Genomic DNA, 22,780 nt, shown 5'->3' on the forward strand with positions numbered 1-22,780 from the left:
TAGTAAAAGCTCTGCACTGGTAGGAAGCAGCTGTGACTGGGTGTTAAGTCAGTGGTCTAATTCTGTAATGCAATGTTAGAAAACTTGTAGCCACACACCAAGCTGCATTCTCCAGCTGTTCTATTAGTAAACAATAGCCATTTGATTCCATTGCCTGACCACTGTATGTCAATAGGTTCAAGACATTGCTTAGAGGCAAGGGGTGTTATTTCTTTTAGCTCCCTCATTTCTTGGCAGGAATCAAGTAAAAGTCCTATAATATATGTCCTTTTAACTAGAAGATTAAATAAGATGCAATCACTGTTCTTAAAGATCTCACATGCAATGGAAAGAGCAGAGAAATGTTGCCAAGTGTGCAGAAATTTGAAGAGGTGGGGAATAAGATTTATTTGAGGAATCAAGAAAAGAATAACTGATTCAACCCAAAGACACAGGTTTACAAAGATGGTGGTTCATGGACTGATTCTTAAAGAATGAGTAGTTGTGTTCCAAGCAATGGTGCACAAATGGAGGAAGTGATCTCAGCAGATATTAGAATACTGGGTCCAACATCCAGGGTAGAGTTAGAGAAAAGTGGGTAGGACATATGGAGAAGAAATTGGTAAACAGTGAAAACAACTAGAATGCTTATTTAAAACATAGATTATCAACAAATTTACTAAGTCATAGTATCTAGGAGAGCAGCCTGGGACTCTACATTCAATCCTCATCAGAGGTGATTTTTTTCTTTTTGAGACAGAGTCTTGCTGTATAGCCCAGACCAACCTGGAACTCATAATCCTCCTGCCTAAGCTTTCCAAGTGCTGAGATTACAGACTTGAACCACCAAACCCAGCTTCCCAGGTAAGTTTTGATCAGAAAAGCTTGAGAGACACTGCCTAGCCATGGAGAACCATTGAAGAACTTGAAGAAGTGGAGGGATCAGATAAGAACAGTATTTTTACTGGTGTTGGCAGAGTGGAGCCTGAAGGCAGGGAGTCGCTATAATAGTTTAAGCAACAGATTAAAATTGTCCACAATATTCTGCTGACAATAAGCTTCAGAGATATTAAAGGTTTAAAATGAGGATGATTTATTGATTGTGAGGGAGGAGGAGAACTAAATAGCTCCAATGTTTCTAACTTCACTGAGTAAATGGACAACCAGGAAAGAGAATACCCTCAGTAGGTTTTGCAATATCTCCTTAATCGTTTCTCCCTTCTGTAAGAACTGACTCCAGCCATGCATAGGAGCACACATCTGTAATCCCAGTACACTGGAGGCTAAGGTAGGAGGATCACAAGTTCGAGGCTAGCCTGGGCTGCTTAGCAAGACCCTGTCTCGAAACAAACAATAAAAACTACACCCTCTCAAAAGGAAGAGTCCATAATAAGTCACAAGTCTTTGTAAAATATGGATTAATATCTACTCACAGCTTATTGGTCTAGAATGTGTACTTAAAACCAACTAAATATTTTCTTGTGTCAATTAAATATTCTTTTCTGGGAATTTGTGATTGGATCCGAAGAAACCCAGTTTTGAAATGTGGCTGGAATTTTACCTTTCTGCAGAGTGGGCAGTCATATCCCACCAGTGGAGGGGAAGCAAAAAGGAGGGAAGAGGCAGAGGGAGATGAGGAGAGACTAATAAAGCACAAAGCAGGCACACATGGGAAGCAGCAGAGTCCAAGAGACTAAGTAAGGAAAGAATCAGGGAGAGTACTGGCTGCTTCCCAGCTCGTGGATCCTATCCCTGTGAGAGACCTGGCTGCATTGCTAGTCTCAGATCTCATAAATTGAACAGTGTCCTAATGATAAATTCTCATTTTATTATCTATTCATTTCAGCCAGCACTGTTTTCTATTATTTGCAATGTAGGGATAAAAATAACAAATTTTCAAGTGCACAGTCCTGAGTTCAAAATCTCAGTACCACCAAAAAAAGCAGAAGGTAATAAATTTGGGGGACAAATGGAGATTGGAGGCATCCACAGGACACCCATGTAGAAATATTTATCAGGCTGTTTGATACAAGAGTACACAAATGTTTTGGTACACAAAATAATGGGATGGGGCTAGAGGCATGGCTCAAGCAGTAGAGCACTTACTTCGCACTGAGTTCAAACCCCACTACTGGTACGTGCCTATAGTCTCAGCTACTTGGAGGATAGTGGCCCAAGGCTGGCCACTGACTCACAAAAAGCAAGAGCCTATCTGAAAATTAACCAAAAGCAAAAAGGGTTAGAGATGTGGATCAAATGGAAGGGTGCCAGCCTACCAGAAAAAAAAGAAGGAATAAGTGGGATAAGACAAATTTTTGCCCATGTTTAGTACATAAGTGGAATTTGAAAGAGTGGCCAGGATCACTTAGATAGAACATAAGGAAAGCAGATAGGAAATACAAAGTTTAAGGAAAGGATTAAAAAATACAAGTTATCTAGACACTAAAATGATTCTGGAGGAAAGTTAAAGACTTGTTATTTCTGAGGATGTAGAAATGATCCTTTGGGCGTTGTGATAAAAAAGAACTTCCCCTAATTCTTAGAATTATTAAGTATGATTAAGACCTATGAACATTATAATTAATCTAATAAAATTATGATAGACACAAGTAAACAGAAAACTTCCACATGTAAATCAGATGTAGTAATATTTATTCCAGATGTGTAAAAATATTCATGCTATATATTCCATTCCCTTTTAGGAAAAAACAGCTACCAGTGAACAATTTAGATGACTCTATTGACATTGCTAAAGAAACTGGAATGATTTCTCGGTGTAGTTACAAACAAGGACCAGAACGCCTGAGTCACAAACTTCATCACGCTTCCTAAATCACAGCGGCTCTGGGATTTTGTCTGGAATGATTTCCAAACATGTGTTAAGTATTACTTATCTTGGAATTTTATGTAATAAAGTCTACTTTTTATAAAATGATCACTACAATTTCATCAATTACAATAGTTTTTTTGGACTATACTTGTCTCTTTTTTTTCCTCTTAAAATTACATTTCCTTTAAAATAGTTTTTTAAAGGTAGACCCTGAAATGAATGCCATTTTTCAGTATGCCATTCCCCTGCCTCAATACCCGTATTTAGTGACACCTGGTATGCTAGCACATGCCTGTAATCTAAGCACCTAGGAGACTGAGGCAAGACAATCACGAGTTTGAGGTCAACCTAGGCTACAGAGCAAGACCCTGCCAGAAAAAAAGAAAGAAAAGAAAGGAAGAGGACAGGAGGGGAGAGGAAAGGAAGCATATTCTACTTTTTACAAATTTTCTTGAACTTTTTTTTTTTGCAGTACTGAGGCTTCAACTCAGGACCTTCACCTTGAACCACTCCACCAGCCCAATTTTTTGTGACAGGGTTTTTTGAGATAGGGCCTCACTGTTTACCTGTGCAGGCTTCGAACTGTGATCCACCTGATCTCTGCTTCCTCAGTAGCTAGGATTATAGGAGTGAGCCACTGGCACCCAGCTTTTTCTTGAACTTTTCTTGCCAGTAACAGTAGCATTAAAATGTGAATCTATGCTCGGTCTGTACACTTTTAGCAATTAATATACATTAAAATATCAAGGCACACTTGAAAATGGTTAAAGTTTTATAAATATTATTTGCTGTTTTGTAAAGGTATTCAGGTACTGTGATAGAATTGTTTCCCCCTGTAAACATAACCGAGAGGCAAAAGTAAAGCACACACTCTAGTCGATATTGTTTCCCCTTAAAAAAGAAAATGTTTTTATGAGTGTTAACATGTTAAATTACAAGAAAAAGATAGATTTAAACACACAATTAAGTATTTAGGGGTCAAGCATCCTATCTGAAATTGTTGAATGCTTCAGAAAAAGATAGATAGATGATAGATAGTTAGATGATAGATAGACAGACAGATAGACAGATAGATAGATGTGATAGGGCAAGAGAGAAAACAATTGTGACAAAATGTTGACAACAGGTGAAGGACATGTTGGCCTGAACTTGCACCATCCTTCCAACTCTTCTGTAGCTTTCAACAAACTCCTGATTTCTTTAAGAAAACTGGGGGGCGGGGGGCGAGAAATACAGCATATCCAAAACCTTATTTAACCATGGAATATTTTCAACCAACTCTATTCTTCTAAGCCTCTCTTAATGTCATACAGCATGTTAATGTTCCAAAGATATGATTAAGAAAATAGTGAACTAAACACTAATAAGCACTTTTCTCCTCAAATTTCAACTCTTTCAATTACTGCTTAACCAAACTTTGGCTTTCACTCTTTAAAGACGAGCCTCTGCATGCTTGACACTTTGTCTCAGAAGGTATTATTAAACATGTCTTAGCATACAGGTAAATACATGATTTACCTTTTTTTAAACAAAAACTGCATACTAACACATTAGCCTCTCAGGAAGCTCTTTACTACCAAATGTACAAAACTGAGATACTTCAGCATGTCACTGACATGGCTAAATGTGTGTTACCTCAATAAAGTTCATTTTCACCCCAAATACAGTTTTGTCTTCTGTGCTTCATCTTCAAAAGGTTATTGTAAAATCTCAGCTTTATTTTAACCTACCACCCATCCCTCTATTCTTGAAAGGGTTGTGGTCTTAAAAATGTACATGTCCTAATTATATAGCAGCAATCTTTTGCTACTGGTCTGATGTTTTTCCAGCAGAAAGGACATTTCTCACACCCTTACAAATCAATCTCAGTTGAACAGGCTTGTTCAGAGGTTCTTGTTATACAGCCTATTGCCAGATTCTTCCCAAGCTGAGAGACATTTAGTTGTTATTAAACAAGCAGCCTTCAATCGCCCACTTTTCTTTGAATTGATCTGAGCATTATTTGCGGGGCGGGGGGGGTGCATTTTGTTTTTAAGACAGGGTATTGCTATTTAGCCCAGGCTGTCCTCTAACTCACGATCCGCCAGCCTTAGGTTCCAGAGTACTGGAATTATAGGCATCTCCCAGTGCCAGGCCCTGGGCAATTTTATTTCATATGTAAATAAAATATATAGATATTATATATAATTTGTAACATACTTATGCAGTTGACATTGTACACTGAAATATAGTCTTTTGGAGATGTTTTAGTAATTGCATGTTGCAACTCCCTCATGTTCCAATCTACATATAATTCAAGAATTCTTATTCAAAGGTGCAGGACAGCCATGCATAATGGTGCATGCCTGTAATCCCAGCACTCGAGAGGCTGAGGCTGAAGGATCTTGAGTTCAAGGACAGCCTGGTCTATAAAGCAAGGCCCTGTATAAAAAAAACAAAACCCAAAGCCACCACCAAAAGAAGTTACAGAATAGTGAATGGAACTACAAAGTCACAATAAAACACCTCATGTTTTTAAATTGGAAATTTGCTTACTAAGTTCAACATACTCTTGCTAAGAAGGGACTCACGGGTTTTGTTTGCTCGGATTTACAATTTTATGAAACAGGAAGAAATGAAAATTCCCAGTTCCTTAAAACTGTGCAAACTGTCTTACAAGAATAATGTGCCATGCTTTTACTTTTCTAGATTCCGTCACATACCTGACTAATTGCCCATACTGTTATTCTACATAACCTTTTTTACCCACTTCCTTTTGATTTATATGCAATTGAATTAGAAACTACTGAACTGTCATTCCTTGAAATATTATTGTCATCCATATTCAACTGGCTGGCAGATTCTATAATTTCGTTTTCAACTCCATAAATATTTATTGAGTAATTATTACAGTCCAGGCTGCCACAATTACTATGGTGCTAGGAATACAGATGTATAATTCATATTGTCTGAGCTCTGAGAATCAGTCTCCAGTCTGACTTGAAAACAGTCTCTTAACAATGTCTGTAATAGTGTCTTTCAGATCACACGTGAACTTCCTAAAATAACGTCAGTGCCCCTCCCAGACAGACTAGTAGATTAGCACCACCTCGAATTTTTATGAAATGTTGGGCCTCAGAACATTAAACATGATATAAACTAGGAAAAACAGTATCCATACCTAGCTAATTCATTATTAATATTGTACCTACTATCTCATTTGGTCATCACAATACAAAAATACTAGTATTGCCAAAAATTAAGTCAATTGATAAAAGCTATCCTGTTTGGTAAAAGAGCCAAGATTAGAACTCACATCTTCCATTAGGTCACATTATTTCTCCAATATCAAAGACATTTTTCTAAAACAAAAAATTATATTTCAGTATTTGTTTCACAATTTCCAAAAACGGTTAATCATATTCTTTAGAGATATAGTTGAGATTAATAGTAACTTTTAATAAAAATTAAACCATAAGTACACACATTTACCTGTTATCTGAATTTAAAGTATTTACACTACTCAAAGTACTTAAAATAAAAAAGCAACTCCTTTATTTTTAAGCTTTATTTTATCACTCTTATCAAACACACATCAGAAAGCATATCAACAGTGCATCTTAATGTTAAGTCAGTTTACAACAAAACTGAACAAGGCAATTGTGTTTACAGAAAGTTTTCAGCAAAAAGTACGCAATACAGTCCATTGAAACACAGTTTTCATACTTTATAGGTATACAGGAAATTTGGAAAATAAAAGTTCTTTGCTACTCAGCAAGAAAAAATAAGTTTGAAAGATTTAAATGAAAATCAGAAATTTAGGAATTTGAGAAAAGAACTTCTTGGTACTGACATATCTACCTACATTTATAGTCCCACTTAGTTATAAAAAAAAAAATCTCACAAACAGTAAGACATCACAAAAAACAAAGAACTATAGTGCCTAGAAATGCCAAGACCAATATGCTACTGAAACAACTGGTAGAAATGTTATAGACAAGTATTCACTGTGTTCTGTCATATTCTTATAGCTCTGAGGTGAAGGTAAACCTATAGGAGAGAATGCTCCTTATATAACTGGCTTTGGTTTAATTGATCTTTCACATTTTTTAGCCATACCTTCTTATCAAAAACAGCAATTCCATCTTTTCAAGGGGAAATAGCAGTAGGTTTTAATATTCACAAACTAACAACTCCAGTGCTAACACACTGTTAAAATTTATTGATCATAACTGGATTTCTCAGAGTGATCTCAAAGGTAGCAAAGATGGAGCCCTTTTTAGGGGGAAAAAAATCCTTTCTACCCCATATGTGACACTGTTCAGAGGATATTAAGGAATGTTAAATCATTTAAGATTTTTGAAAAAAGAATTAAGAATGAAAGAGTAAGTCCTGCTGGAAAAGATGTGACAACTTTGTGCTCTGCAAAGTAAGTAATACACAGAAGTGCAGCTTAACTTTTTTCACCATAATAAATAAACACTACTTAGTTCTATAAGGTGCTGTAACTTTGCAGCTAGTGCATGCTAATGCCACCCACTGTACCCAATGTGCAAAGGGAAACACGGAGACGGCTGATCCCGTTTCTTTCTGACCCTTGATGTGCATAAATGGTAGTGAACACCAAATACACAAAAGATGGAATTCAAATATTTTCTTTTAAAAATTAGGACAGACAATATGTATATTTAACCTGGTTTCATAAACTCTAATAATAACTTTTCTGGGGAAACAGAGAGGAATGTGTATGAAAGGCAATGTTTCTATACTACAGGTACCAAGCCTGGATTCTTCAAAATAAATATCATTTTTAGACCATTTTAGACCATGAAAGATTGCTAATACCAGTAAGGGAGCCATTTTCTTCTTTCATCTCTCTATTCTTTTCTTAATCTTTCTCCTCCTTATTCTTTAATCTGTCAGTTTTCTGACAATCCATTCTAATAAAATAATACAGCTATAGATAATTCAAATAACTGAAGAGATTTTAAGTCAATATATGCATGATTTTAGAACACCTCACTGCATTTGCTTTTATACATTCACTGTCCTGATTTCATGAATATTATTAAGGGGAGATAACCTAAAAGTTCCAACCTGGGATTAAAAAAAGTGACTACAAATAATTCACACTGTAATAGTTTACAGTAGCAAGTAGCTCTCATTTTTTACAAAAGGTTTTCCAAAAAAAAAAAAAGGGGGGGGGTAATTCCAGTTTTTCTTTCAGAATATGACTTATTCTCACTATATGTAGTATAACACAATCAGTTCTCTTCTGCACAACAAAGACTGATGGTCATGTAAGGCAAATAAGAATGCTTCTCTTTGCCTTTAAATTAAAATAATATGAATGTAATTCATAAGACATACATGGCCTTCAAAAAAGCCATTAATTTTCTTTAAGTATTGTGACAGCTACCCAATTTAATGAGAAATAATACTCATGAAACTGTTTGATAAGTTTCCCATGAATTCCAGCATATATGGTACCACAAATGTAACTAACATGATTATGATAACTCCCGGAAAGACACAAATAAAGCAAACTAAAACAATAATCCTCATAAGCAGTACAAGGAACAATAAAAGTGCTGAGTTATAGGGAAGTGAATAAAAATTTGATCACCTTAATGACCACTTACAAAATTTCTTAAATGCTTTCTGGTCTATAACTCTTTCTTTGACAGTCCATTTCTCCAATGAAATTACAGCAAAAATAATTAAAATTGTTTGCCTTCTTAAATGTCCTTAGTACGTGTCACTGTGTAAATCTACAGGTCATCATATAATTTAAAAAAAACAGTGAAAAACATTTGGGGAAGGTGAGGACAATGAAAAAAACCACAATATATCTCATAATGGCAGGTAACTTAAAACAGAATCAAATCTTTAAAATTCTGGGCACTCAAAAAACTAAAATGTTCATGTTCCTCTATGATTCAGAACAAAATGTAAATATGCCATAGGAGGCTCAGATGAGCTCCTTATGATAGAGATGAGACATCTGTATATTCACTGAGAGAACTAGTAATACTAACTTGAAAGACTACCATCTCAAAATAAAGGTAATTTACTGGGTACCTTAAGAAGAAATGGGAATTTTTTCTCAACTAACTGATAAACTGATCTGTTTGTGAACACACCTGACAAAGAAATAAATAAACTACAGTAACAAGATTTGAGGAAGTAATCTGACATTAAAAATGGAACATTCAAGAAAGAATTAGATTTGCCAGAAAACTGGCTTTTCAAACATATGTAATATTGAAAGAGAATCAAATCTATGAATAGTTTTACACATAAAAAAAAAAAGAAGGTAAATCAAGGAAATTTTGGACTTTTATATGACCCAATCCAAGTTATTCCAAGGAAAAGGCAGAAGTGTAATTATCTTTTGAGCTTTCACCCAAATGAGTTTTAATTTTTTTCCAGGAAACACAAGGCACTTGCTCAAATCCATCTATGTATACATCCACCAGACTAAAAATCATGATGTGATTCCTTCTGTACCTTAATCTGAATAAAGTCACCTAGCATGTACCCTTGCATAAGAGTCTAGGTAAAATGTGTTTACTGAGTGTCTCCCTGATTCTACTATCCAGTTAACTATGTTATTATAATTACTCTCAGTTCCTGTGGTGATTTGCATTAATCATAAAAAATTCCATGCTAAGTATGACAGATAGTAGAAATTATATAAGATAAGGCTGATCTAATAAGTCAGAAAATAAGACCTAAGAAAATGTGCCAAAAGGTTAGTCACCTGCATTTGATCCATGAACTTAAAAGAGCCATGAAACAGCATCTGGTAAGTGTTCTGATTCTGTCTTTAATTTATTCCATAACTGATGCCTTATTGGGGGAATGAGGGAAAGTCCAGTGTAATAAGACAGAAACAAGCTTTACATCCATAGTTTTCCTTCAATTTCTTCTACATGGCAGCACTATTGTTGGCAGGTTAACTTTAACGCATCTCAGCACTCTTTAGCAGCTGGAGTATCAAAGAGAAGGCCATACTTCTTTCAATTAACACAAAAAGGATGAGTAAAACTGTTTTTATAGTTTTTCTTCTAAAAGCAGCCAGTTTTGGCTCAAGGTATTGGAAGGAATTTCTCTAAGGAGAGCTGCTCTATTGATGGTCAGAAAACAAGGAAGACATCCAGTAGTATATAGATCACTTAATGCAAAAGGACAATTTTTTTAATTCTTTTAAAATGCAGCCAATACTTTTAGCTAGTGCTGTCTCTCAATGACATGTCTAACTTTATTTGTTCTTCTCTAAACACAGCATTATAGTTTTGATAGTACTAGCTAGTCATTTCCTCCAATTATGTTTCTAAAGAACCCAAGTTTCCTATAGAATAATCACTTTATATGCTTATTTTCTGGGGCAAAATGTGCCATGGCAATACCATGGAACAAGACGGAAGAAACTGGGAGGGAAGAGGGAAGGAAGCACAGGTATTCATTTAGGGAAAGAAAAACTACCTGAGATAAGATTTGCCCCAAAGGTTAGGGATTAAGTGATATGAACCTTCACCTCTCAATAAGAAAACTTCTAAGTTTTCAATAACTTCAAGGAATCAAAATTCTTCTGTATACATTTCACCCTAAAAGAACCATGGAAACTGCATTTTTTACAATAATATTTGGTTCCAGTTTAAGAAAGATATTAAGATTAATTAAACTTCTGATATTATCAGAGGAGGGAGGGAGGATCTGCAAATGTCATCTTTGGTAGAATGGGCTAAGAGTTATAAAATGTGATTTAAATAATCATAGGGATCTTTTTTCAATTCTGTGACTTTTATATAAAATATTCAATTCAATGCATGATTACTTAGGCTCATCAATTATTCCCACAGCTTCCTTAAAATCTAGTTAGCATCTTCTGTAATATAATTCTACAGTGTTAAACACTACATACATGTATGAACACATCCATAATAAGATGATGATCAAAGAATGCTGTGAAGTGCAGCATCATGTTAGCAGCATACTGCAAGACTAAGCTTAAAAGCCTATTTGCAGCTTATTTGCAAGGATTTTTTTCTCTCTTTTTTTAGGGGTGGGGGAAAGAGGTACATGTACTAACCTAGAATACTTGCCCTTACAAAGAATTAATTTGGCAGAAGGCATGACTCAAGTAGTAGAATGCCTGCCTAGCAAGTATAAGGCCCTGAGTTAAAACTCCAGTACCTCAAAAAAATTAAGATAAAAAAATTTGTACTGTATGTTCATCATTAGATATGTAAATATCTGTTTCTGATTACCACAGAAGTGGCTATCAGTGTAGGTATTTGTTTTAGAAAAGCTTAGGTCTTCACAGTACTGGTTCTATTCCAATTCTGACTTGAAAACAAACCAACGAATCAACTCCTAAAAGGGCCAAAATGAAAAATAATAGTTCTTTCTAAGGGCACGTTCTGAAGACCATGCTACAAGACCCTTTGGTAATTCATAATTCAGCTTCCTTATACCAAATTTCACTTCATGATATATATTAAGGGAGAGTCTTGAATAACTTGATTGCTATAATAACTAAATAAAACACTATTTGAACAGGGTAAAACAATTAACCATCTAAAATGCAAATTCTAATTGATCTCTCAATAACTTGCATGGCACACACAGGGAAGACTACACAAGGAGGCTTCCAGCAGGGAATGATATAAAAAACTTTTTCCTTAGGAAAAAAATTAATAAATAAAAATTTTCATTCAGGTAAGGAAATAGAAAAAATATTGTCACCTGTATACAATGTCTTTTTTTGTATAATTACTGCTTTATATAGGTTTCCTAATTTTTTTATACCTTTAAAGGCAATCTATCATAAATTGAGAAGAATCCATAACTATAATTTTTAAAACCATTTAATCAGGTTGATTAAAACCTGTGTCCACAAACTCAAACATGCTGACATCATCTACTCAGGAATACATTAGGATTGCTATGAATCCTTTCAAGAATTTAGCATTTCTTCCTTTCTACTACCACCTTATTATATCTACACCTTTTTTTACTTCCTTACAGTCAAAAGCTGTTCCTCTGGCTTCTCTTCAGTTAAGGACAGAGAACAGTGCGGAAGGGAGCGCAGGGTACTAAGGAGGTGGATTAGAGACAGAATCGAATTAAAAAAGGATCCTTGATTATTACCTTCTCTTTCCCTGTTTCTTCAATGAACATCTAACTCCTTTTTTGGGTTTTTTTTGATCCACTTTAGTTTTTCATATAGTAGGGAGGACCACATCTTGAGAGATCTTACAATTGTAGAAGATTCACCACGAAAAAAGATGAGCCAATCCAGGGCCAAAAGTAGACTGAAGGATGGGTAAATTTACATACATCAAAACTTTCTCTTTGTTCCCAATTACTTGGAAAGTTTCAATGTAACCCTGGTCTAGATTCCAGTTTGTTCTGAGCCTCTCAGGGATGAACTGTTTTGTCATTTACATTCTATCAGTCAGACCAACTCTCAAAAAAACCTACATTCTAAATCTTACAGATATGAAACAGGTAGGGAAGAGATGGGTATAGACTGTATTAGCTCACAAGACTCACACTATAAAGTACACTGACTCAGATTTACTCTTTCGCACCTGCACACCCACTCAAGCATACATACTAGACATAAAAATTGTGCAAGATCAAGCATCAGCTTTCTATTTAAAAAGCCTTAATAATAAAAAAAATGGTGATAGGCTCACTGCAGTTTCTTTAAAGGAATACTAAGTACTACAGTACTCCTTTAAAAAATTCACAACTCAGTATTAGGAACATGGTAGGTAACTGCTGCTTGACAATTACTTAACATTATTGAGAGCATCCAGTGCCAGCTATGGGTATCAACAAGAACCACCTGACAACATAAAGGAATAATCTGTAAGTGATGTCTGTCACCAATCCTAACAAATTTGTTAATATTCACTATGACATTATTCATCCTTGCTTCATGATCACATAAAATAGTATCTTTTTAGGTTACAGACTGAAGAGCAGCACCTGCTACTGCACAAAAAAAGGTTGCCCACATGGATGCTCTAAAACCTCTCAATGTATAGCTGAGAGGCCTTGTCCTACTCAGTGCCAAATGTATGCAATACAGTCACTGCTTGGGCAATGACTGCACATTAGTAGGATTAAATTAAATTTACAAAGAACCCCTTAAAATGGTAAAGAGGTACTCCTGCATTCAGATGTGGAATATAATAATCCAGAAAGTGGAAGAGGAGAAACAGAAAAGTCCTTAGGTTACTGATTAAAGCAAGGTTTGATACAGATATCCCCTCTTGTAGGCACTCAGCGGGTAGAATGTAGCCACAACAAACTTCCCATCAAACATCCTTCCAGTCAGTAATTTCTGAGCAGCTTTGGAATCACCAGCATTTGCATACTCAACGAAGACCTGAAAGAGGATAAAGAAGACAAAGACATTTCATTTCTACCATGATCAATACAATCAATTTTAATGCATATATAGTCATACATTGCATAACCCTGTTTCAGTCAATGAAGGACTACATAAGACACAAAGCTGATAAGATTACACTGAAGCTAAAAATTTCTTATTACCTAGGATTTTTATTGAACCTTTTCTATGTTCAGATATGTTAGAAACATCAATGCCTACAGCTGTGTTACAATTGCCTATAGTCCTCAATCCAATAACATGCTGTTGTAACCTAGGGGCAGTAGACTATTTCCTATACTCAAGGTGTTTTTTATCATCTATATTTGTATAAGTATACTCTAGATTACCTAGAAATGCATTTCTCAGAACATATCCTGTGGTTAAGGTTAAGCGATCATCTTTATATCACTTGGGGATTATGCTAAAGTGCAGATTTTGCTTTCAACAATCCAAAATATGTCCTTCCTTCCTTCCTTCCTCCTTCCCTCCCCCATTCCCTCCCTCCCTTTCTTACTCCTCCCTCCCTTTTCCCTTCCCCCTCCTTCCTCCCTTTTCTCTTCTTTTTCCTTTCCTGTCTCCCTCCCTACCTCTTCTCTCTCCTCTTCCCTTCCTCTCCCTACCTCCCTCCTCCTTCTTTCTTTCCTCCCCCATCCCCCCCTTCTCCTCTCTCTCTTTCTCTTTCTGAGAGGGACATTGCTTCGTAAATAATTCCTGTGCTCTCCTTACCTGCTACAGATAAATCTTTCTCCACTGTTTAAAAAAAAAGCAAGGAAGGCTCTATGAGGTGGCATGTTATTATTCTAAGTGACCAGAGGGCCTGACATCAGAGAGAGCACTGATGTGATTCTCTGCATTGTTTAGATAAAAGAACATACTATAATGTATGGTCTGTTTGTTCCTACTAAGATTTTGTCACTTCCAAGATCCCAAGATTCCTGGAAAAGAACTGGAGCCATTTAGTTTTAGTGATTCAATTTCTTTGAATTTACTGACCACCTACCAAGTGAAGTTTTGACCATTTGACAGTTTTTGACAGTATATTTGCTATTAGAGAATTACTTAGATGAATAGAGTTCAGTCCACTTTTTCATGAGGCTCACAATAGCATAAGCATGAAGGTGAAAATGCTGCTTATAACATAAACAAAAAAAAGGAAAATGTTAGGGGTGTTCACAGGAGGAACACCTTTGTTAGATTGTATCTAACAAAGAGGATCAAAGATAAGATGAAGTAAGTGGCCATGAATGGGAACTTAGACAATAACTAAGATTTTGAAAGACCACAGGAAATAAGGTCTTATTATGGCCTAGTGTTTCTTATTTATTCATTCTAATATCTTTATTAAGATCCACCTATGCTTATGAACTTGTGTCTGCATTTCTTAACAAATTCCAATGCCAATGCTACTAGCCTTTAGACTATACTTTAGAGCAGTAGGGTTTAGAATATTTTTTTGGAACTCAATTTAACTCATCAAATTCATCAAAATCTATCAAAGACAAGCTGGGTGAAAAACTTTTTGCCAAGTTCATATACTGCCAAAGATAAGGCTGAATAGCCCAGATAACAACTATATTTCAATAATGCCTCAAAGATAATTTGCACTGCTAGAAATGGATAAGGGAAAAATATTAGTCAAAAGCCACTGGAAATTATACCTATTAACAGATTTATAGAAACTATAAATCATAGCTCTAGTAAGGAAGAAGTTCAAAACTAAGTGATCTCCTTTTCCAAAGCATCTGAATTCCTCTTTGAGGTAGAGAGAGGCTGTAACTAATAATTTACAGGTTCTTTCTGCTGACTTAGAACAAAACCTAGAGACAAGATTTGGAATGACTTTTCCTCAGTTATCTGTAGATTGGTGTATAAGACAAAGAACTGCCTCTCCCTCCTCAGTTGCAGGCCTCATTCACCATGTTGACAGTCTTCAACTATGGATCAAGCATCCTAGGACATTCAGACTTTCAGAGGGTTTGTGAAAACAGAATATTTTAAGGAAGTCAATTTCTAGATCCTCAAACTTCATTTTTACATTACCCTGATATCAATTTACCTACAAGTTCAGATAGGTTATCATTTTTCATTGTGCCTTTCATAGGAACCATTCTCTCATCTGAAAAAACAGTTATTTCCACAGGTATCAAAAATTCCAGGGCATAAAAAGAAAAAAGAATAGCTAATATAGTACTCTTCATTTTACGGAATCCTCCTTCATTGATAAAGCTCATGCCCTAGATATGACTAACTACTCCCTGTCTTATGCAAGTACTTCTGTTAAGCATGATGTATTTCACTAGACCTGGGGTATTTTGGCCTGTGATGGAATTTTCTGAATATATATACATATATATATATATACATATATATGTTAGAAAATGGAGATATGGGACTAATTTGCCTCTTTCATACCAAGACTGTTTTCAAGCTATGCATTATTCATGGAGACAAAATAGAGATCATCCAATGCTATTTTTAGCAATTTTTTGCCCTTTTCACATGAATAAAGATAGGTGGTACCCGTCAGCTGTTCTTAAAACTCATCCCTAAAATGTGTCATTAACTGGAAATAAAAGCACTTCCAAATGGCCAAACAGTAGCCAGGTTGTTTGTTTTAAATATCATTACATGGGGAAAAAGCTATTGATAAAAAATGTATGTGCTTTCTTTCAGAGTAGGTATATTTCATATAAGGTAGTTAAAAATTGATATTACTGAATTATGCCATGAAATATATAATCTGCTGGTGGAGTGACTCAAGTGGTAGAGTGCCTGCCTAGCAAGCATGAGGCTCTGAGTTCAAACCCCAGTGCCACCAAAAAAAAAAATATCTATCTATCTATATATAGATATATATAAAATCTAGTCCATTAATGTTCATTTTATCTTAGAAATTCTTAGTATTTCATATCTTTTTTTTTCACAAAAATTCAAGTGCATGTTGGTTGTAGAACCAGTTTTAAGCAATATCCACTTTTTCATTAAACATAAAAGGAAAGTTAAAACGTGATGTCCCATGAAAATAATGAATCTATTTTTTTTACCTGATTCTTAACTACTCACAAATCTATACATCAAAGCTCAATAAACGGAGACATGCTTTACAGAAAAAATACCATGTTTCTATCATACTCCTTGCTTCACAGATAATATACAATTTTATATTGTATTACCATTCCAAACTAACTAAATAAGAAAAGCATCATGTTTTTATAATGTATTGTGAAATTAATAATTATTATTGTCATTTTAATCTTAGCTACTTTTCATAACTGTGCAATACATTCATAAGTTATTTTTCAGAGTTTTTTTCTAATATCCCTTAAAATCATGTTTATTTGATTTGAAAAAATTAAAAGACTGGCTTTGTCAACTAAGTAATAGATACTTTCAACAGGATAAATAAGTTAAATCTAAGATTTAAGTTTATCAAAAGGATGTTTTTACTCTCCTTTATCAATGAAAGACCTCTCAATACAGAAAATTTCTTCTCACTGATAAAGACTTAAGTTTTTCAAATCATCTCAAAAGTGGACACTTCTCTCCTGAAAATATTCCGTTTTTCTATTCTGTGTCTTCCATCTCAATTTGATTACTGGGTTTAATATTGAGTCTGACCAGGTTAATCCTTGACTCAAAATTTTCAAATACCTTCTCTTCTTGCTCAGAGTCAAAGTCAATGTTATCTCAATGCCTTAAAGGCTAACTTCATCTGCCCCCTATACTCCCTAACCTCCTATTTGATCTAGTCTCCTACTATTCTTCCCCTTCCTCACTGTGGTATAGCCAAACTTCCTCAAATTGGCCTAGGACTTAGAACTTGTTATTCCTTTTGCTAGGGATTCTCTTCCTCATTTCCTTCAAATCTTCACTCAAATATAACCTTCTCAGAATGCCCTTCCCTACCACCCTACTGCAAAGGGCAACCTACTCTACCCCAGCACTCCTTAAGCTTCTTCCTCAATCTATTTTTCTCCCTTGCACTCATTGCCACTTTTTTTCTCTGTTTTGATCAATTTTTGTGTGCCAAGAGCCTAGACTGTAACAGAAGCTTAATAAATACTGGTTAAACACTAAACATCAATAATATATTTAGCAAGCTCTGACAATGAATGAGATGTTATTATTACTAGATTGGCAATAACTTTTCACCAAGACTTGAATGAAGTTCCTTTCACTTTTTTTTTCAGTTGCCAAGAATTTTCGTAATACTGAACTATAATATAAAATAGTAAACCACAATCAGCCAGAGGTGGTGGCACATGCATGTACTCCCAGCACTTGGGAGGCTAAGGCAGAAGGATCATGAGTTTCAGGTCACCCTGGGATATATAGCAAGACCCTGTCTCCAAAATACAACAACAACAACAAAAGCAATTCCACCTCTCAAAGGACATTTGGCAGCATCTAGAGAAAAATGGCCAAGGGAGGAGCATCTAATGGGCAGAGGCTGGGGATGCTGCCAATCATCTGACACTGCATAGGACAGCACCCTCAACAAAGAACAATGAGATTCAAATGTCAATAGTGACAAAAATGAGAAACCTGAAACAGTAAATCAATATTCTGTTTCTCCAAAACAAAAATTCTACAGGTAAAGATTTTAACTTCTTTGCCATATAATTCAGAATTGCAGAATTTCTAATGAAAATGGTTTTAGTCCATACATTTTATAGACGAAGTAAGGATCATAAAAAGAAAACTTAATCCCAGGAGAATGATGGAGAGGGTAAATTCAACTATGATATATTTGATATACTGTAAGAACTTTTATAAATGCCACAATGTACCCCCACACAGCACAACAATAAAGAAAAAGAAAAAAACAAAAAACTAGTCCCACTGAGACTAGAACTCAGGTTCCAGCATATTCAGTCCAGCATACTTTCCTTCTTTAAAATACTTCTGAGAATTTCTATTGTAGGCAGAACCTAACCCAATTGTTTTTCTAACTTTACTTAATTAGAGCAAAACTAGATCAAATATTTCTCTAGATGAACCTGACCTAAGTTAACGTCACTTTACAAAGGCTCAAAATTATGTTAACTCTTTTTTAAAAAACAAAGTTTCAGTGATTAATAAAGCAGGCATACTACAGAACTTTTTTTAAAAGTAAAATGCATAAGAAAGAAATAATCATCCATAATGCATAAATTCTTAGCAAGTTTTTGTGTATGTCTTTTTACAGAACATATTTAATGTGGATTTTAATAACATCTGAATAATTCTGCAATTATGACAACACTTACTTGTCCTCTGCCAGGATTTTCCTTTGGAACAAGCAGAGATACCACTGGTCCATATTTCTGACACTCCTCTTTTACATCTTCCACAACATCTGGTTACGAAAACACAACCACTTGATGTAATTCACAAGCGTTCATTATTTCAAACTTTTCAACTAAAGAATTTAGGGTATACAAGTAACGAAGTAGTTTTTCTTATCTTCGAAAGAAAAGCTTAAGAATATAAAATCAATGTGCTTAATAATTTTCTTTTTATATTTTAATGCTTTAGTTGACACGTTTAAGTATTTCAAAGTTTAAAAATAATAAAGATTTTAGTCTTCCTCCCCCTATGTTCTTAACTGCCATTCCATTACCACTCTTCTGGTGGTACTGGGGTTTGAACTAAGGGCTCTGTGCTTGCTTTGCAGGTGTTCTACTGCTTGACCCACACCTCCAGCCCCCTTTATCACTCTTGAAGACCACAAACATCAAATTTTAGGTATCCTGCCATAAATATTATCAGTTTATATAAGCAAATATGATTGCATACACTTTAAGAATGTTAGTTGTCCTATTTCTTTCTTAAATATATATCTCAGAACTTTCATATCATTATAGGAAATCTTCTCATTTGTTTTTACGGTTGTACACTCCCTTACCCTACGAATATTCAGTAAATTATATAACATGTCTCCTACTGACAAATAATTAAAATATTTCAAAACTTGCATCTCAGTTTCCAGAAATGAAATTGCTGAGTCAAAACTGACATGAATTAGAAATTTTGATACAATTATCAACTTGTCTTTCATAAGTAAACTCTCACCAGTGATGTATGGGAATATTCATTTTTCTGTACCCCATATCAAATGTTTTCTTCACTGTCAATATGTTGGGTAACAATGACACTGCAGTCTGGTTTTAACTGGCATTTCTTTCCTTCCTACAATAAATGTTAATATCTCCCGGACAAAACCCACATTCTTAAACACAGCAACCAAGTCTGTAAGATATGTATGCCCTGGCTACCTCTTTAGCTTTAACCAACTCTTTACAACAACTTATCTTAAAGATACAGTCATACCAACGTGCTGTTCTGAACATGCTATACTTTTATGTCTTTATGTTACTTCCCCCCAACCCCTCAACATTTAGCCAAACAATTCTTACTGAGCTCAGAATTAACCTCTGCACCACAGCCCTCACTCATCACTCAGACTAGGTTTACTCTCACTTCTCCCTGCCCTGTATGTTACTCTATCTTCGGATTACCACACTAATTATTTGTCTGTTTCCCCTATGTTCACAATGACACACAGTCTTAAATTAATATATTTGAAGTAAAGGAGTTGTCAAAAGCAAAAAAGAAAGCTAAAAAAAAAAAGAAATGAAAGCACAGAGAAGAGTCAGAAAACACAATCCAGATATACAAAGAATTGCCAGGGAAATTAAACATATTTTTGTTAATTTGGTAAAGATAAGATATAAAAGAATCAAAAGTACTTTATGAATGAGAAAGTCAGAGTATTTTAAAGATCCTATAATTTGATGATCTAATGAACTTTCCTATCAATTAACAAAGATAGGAGAATCTAAAATGTAGTTGAGGAAGTACTGACCTTCATATTCCTCTTCATTCTCAAGATAATCATCGTCCAGCACATTTAGGAGTCTTAGCACTGGAGTAGGAAGCATTACCAGATCTTCAATATGAGGGGCTGTTAAAGTTCAATAGGATATGATTATACAAAAATCCTCTAGAATAAGTTGCTGAATACCAAAGAAGTTTGAGAATATAAATTGTAATGTATCAAGTAGCCAGGGGGAAAAAAAAAACCCAAGACATCTTCAACTTACCAAAAGGAATGCTAAAGAATGGGCTGCACAATGCCATTTCAGCAGGAATCCTTCTGCTTGGATCATCATGAAGCATGCTAAAACATAGAAACAGGCATCTTTACAATCACTGTCAAATCTGAAAATGCAAAGACTCAAAAAAGTCTCAATGTTCATCACAGAATTAACTGTACTTGCATGAGTTATTGAATTATTCACTAAAAAGAATATAAATGTAGAGGCTGGCATGGTGGTATGGGCCTATAATCCCAGCTACTAAGGAAGTAGAAATAGAAGGATAGTGGTCTAAGGCTGGTCCAGGGAAAGACAACAGGAGACCGTATCTGAAAAAACAAACTAAAAGCAAAAAGGGCTTTTAAGTGGTAGAGAACAAGACCTTGAGTTCAATCCCTAGTAACACACACACACAAATATACATAATATTTATAAATGGTACTTGAGTAAGTGGTGCAATAAATCATATTACATATCTATAACATAATACCATACTGTGACTTAATGTTTTGTGATTAATAAATGAAACATAAGAAAATGAGCCATACCCTAAAACGAAGTGAAACAAAAGTTAAAGATTCAGGGTAAGGCAACTTAAACAAACGAACAAAAAAAAAGATGAAAAAGAGGATGGTGGTAAGATAATTGAATCTTGTCAAATTCCCCTAATCATAAAGCGATTTGTTTTTGTAAAACCAAAAACCCATGGATAATATCGACAACAAAACTATAAGGACAAACCATCAACAGCAGAAAGACTTATACCATATCAGTATCTATGTGTAAGAAAGCAGAGAAAAGCAACAGTGTATTTAATAAAGCAGAAGAGAATAAACCAAAAAAGTCAACAAGTAGAGCATAGCAGGCCATTTTGAAAAAAGTAGCTAAAAATGCAAGGTGTTATACATTTAATACCAATATAAGGGATTCTCTAAATTTTGAAGGGGATCTGAGTAATCTAGACATTAAGACCTCCAAAAACTAGCCAGCTGAGGTGCCCATCCATAGCAAAATCTCAGACATAGAAATCAGAAAAAAGCAAGGGAGGGGAGAACCAGATCACAGCAGAAAAAAGTGTGTGTGTGTGTGTGTTTTGTTTTGTTTGAGACAGGGTCTTGCTATGTATCCCAGGCTGACCTCAGGCTGAAGATCTTCCTATCTCAGCTCCCTAAGTGCTGAGATTACAAGTGTGCCCCACCATGCCTACTCTCTTTTTTATTTATTTATTTTCTTTTTGTGATACTGGGGTTTGAACTCAGGGTCTTGAAATTGCTAGGCAGGCGCTCTACCACTTGCACCACTCTGCTGACCCTCTTTTCTCTTTTTTTAAATTATATAAAAATAAAAGAAGAGTGGGCCCTATATAATTATAAAAGCTATCCCAAGTATACATTCTTTTATAAGTTTAGGAAAATTAATTTCACAGAAAAATAAGCAACACAAAAAAGATTACAATGAATCTATTATACAAAAAGAATTGCAAAACATCTCAGACAATGATTACATGCTAGAAATACACAAATACAGATGAACATTCTAAACTACCATTTCAAAATGAGACATTTATAAAAATGACGTATGATATGAAGCAGTAACAAATCCAAACTGCGAAATTATTTAATAACTCAGAAAAGAATTAGAATTTTTAAAAGGGATTCCATAAAATAAGATTGTTAGAGGAAATGTAGGAATGTATCAACAGAACAGATAATGTCTTTTTTTTTTTTGGTGGTGGCGTTGAAGATTAGACGGGCCTTGCACATGCTAGGCAAGCGTTCTACCACCAAGTTACATCCCCAATTCTTGTTTTTTTTTTTTTTTCGAACAGGGTCCTACTATGTAACTCAGACTGGCCTTGAACTTGACAAGTAGCCTAGCTGGCCTGGAACTAACAATCCTCCTGCCTAAACCTCACAAGCGTCAGGATTACAGAAATGTACCATCACGCCTGGCTCTAGAAAGTCATTTTAAAATTACACGGTTTTTAGCATTTTGTTCTTTTGCTTTGGTTTCCTCTTTCAGGAACTCCTATTCTACTGATGTTGAATATTTTTGGCCTATATTTAGTATTATCACTTTCTCTTGACTCTATTTTATTTCTTTCAACAGATGTATTTTTTTGGGAGGGGGGTCACACTGGGGTTTGAACTCAGCCTAGAGCTCTTCCACTTGAGCTGCACCAGTACCCTCAACCCTGCCCTTTCTGCCTTATTTTTTTAGATAGGTATCATGTTCTTTACCCAGGGCCAGCTTCATACCACGATCCTACCTGTGTCCCAGGTACCTAGGATTACAGGTGTGAGCCACAGTGCCAAGCAGTTTTTTTTTTTTTTTAACTTTTAAAAATGTTCCCCCTTTCTGCCTTTTGATTCTCTTTAGGTCATTGTCTGAAGCCAGGCATGGAGGTACACACTTGTAATTCCAGTGCTTAGGAAGTGGAGGTGGGAGGATCATGAGTTTGAGGCCAGCCTGGCCCACACAGTAAGGCCCTATCTCATAAAA

The 22,780-nt window shown here is 35.2% G+C and overlaps 1 protein-coding gene across 1 annotated transcript in view; it reads right to left on the minus strand.

The window, feature by feature from the left end:
* Positions 1–6,341: 6,341 nt before the first annotated feature.
* The window catches only part of Uhmk1 (U2AF homology motif kinase 1), a 30,361-nt gene continuing 13,922 nt past the window's right edge, over positions 6,342–22,780 (minus strand). Inside the window, exons 5-8 of the mRNA XM_020170644.2 lie at positions 20,285–20,361; positions 20,047–20,145; positions 18,449–18,537; positions 6,342–13,193 (exon numbers count right to left, since the gene is read on the minus strand). Coding sequence (XP_020026233.2) covers positions 13,047–13,193; positions 18,449–18,537; positions 20,047–20,145; positions 20,285–20,361 — 412 coding nt within the window. The 3' untranslated portion in view covers positions 6,342–13,046. The remainder of the gene's footprint in view (positions 13,194–18,448; positions 18,538–20,046; positions 20,146–20,284; positions 20,362–22,780) is intronic.

The sequence above is a fragment of the Castor canadensis genome, chromosome 11 (genome assembly GCF_047511655.1).
Source record: "Castor canadensis chromosome 11, mCasCan1.hap1v2, whole genome shotgun sequence".
In the NCBI taxonomy this organism is placed as follows: Eukaryota; Metazoa; Chordata; class Mammalia; order Rodentia; family Castoridae; genus Castor; species Castor canadensis.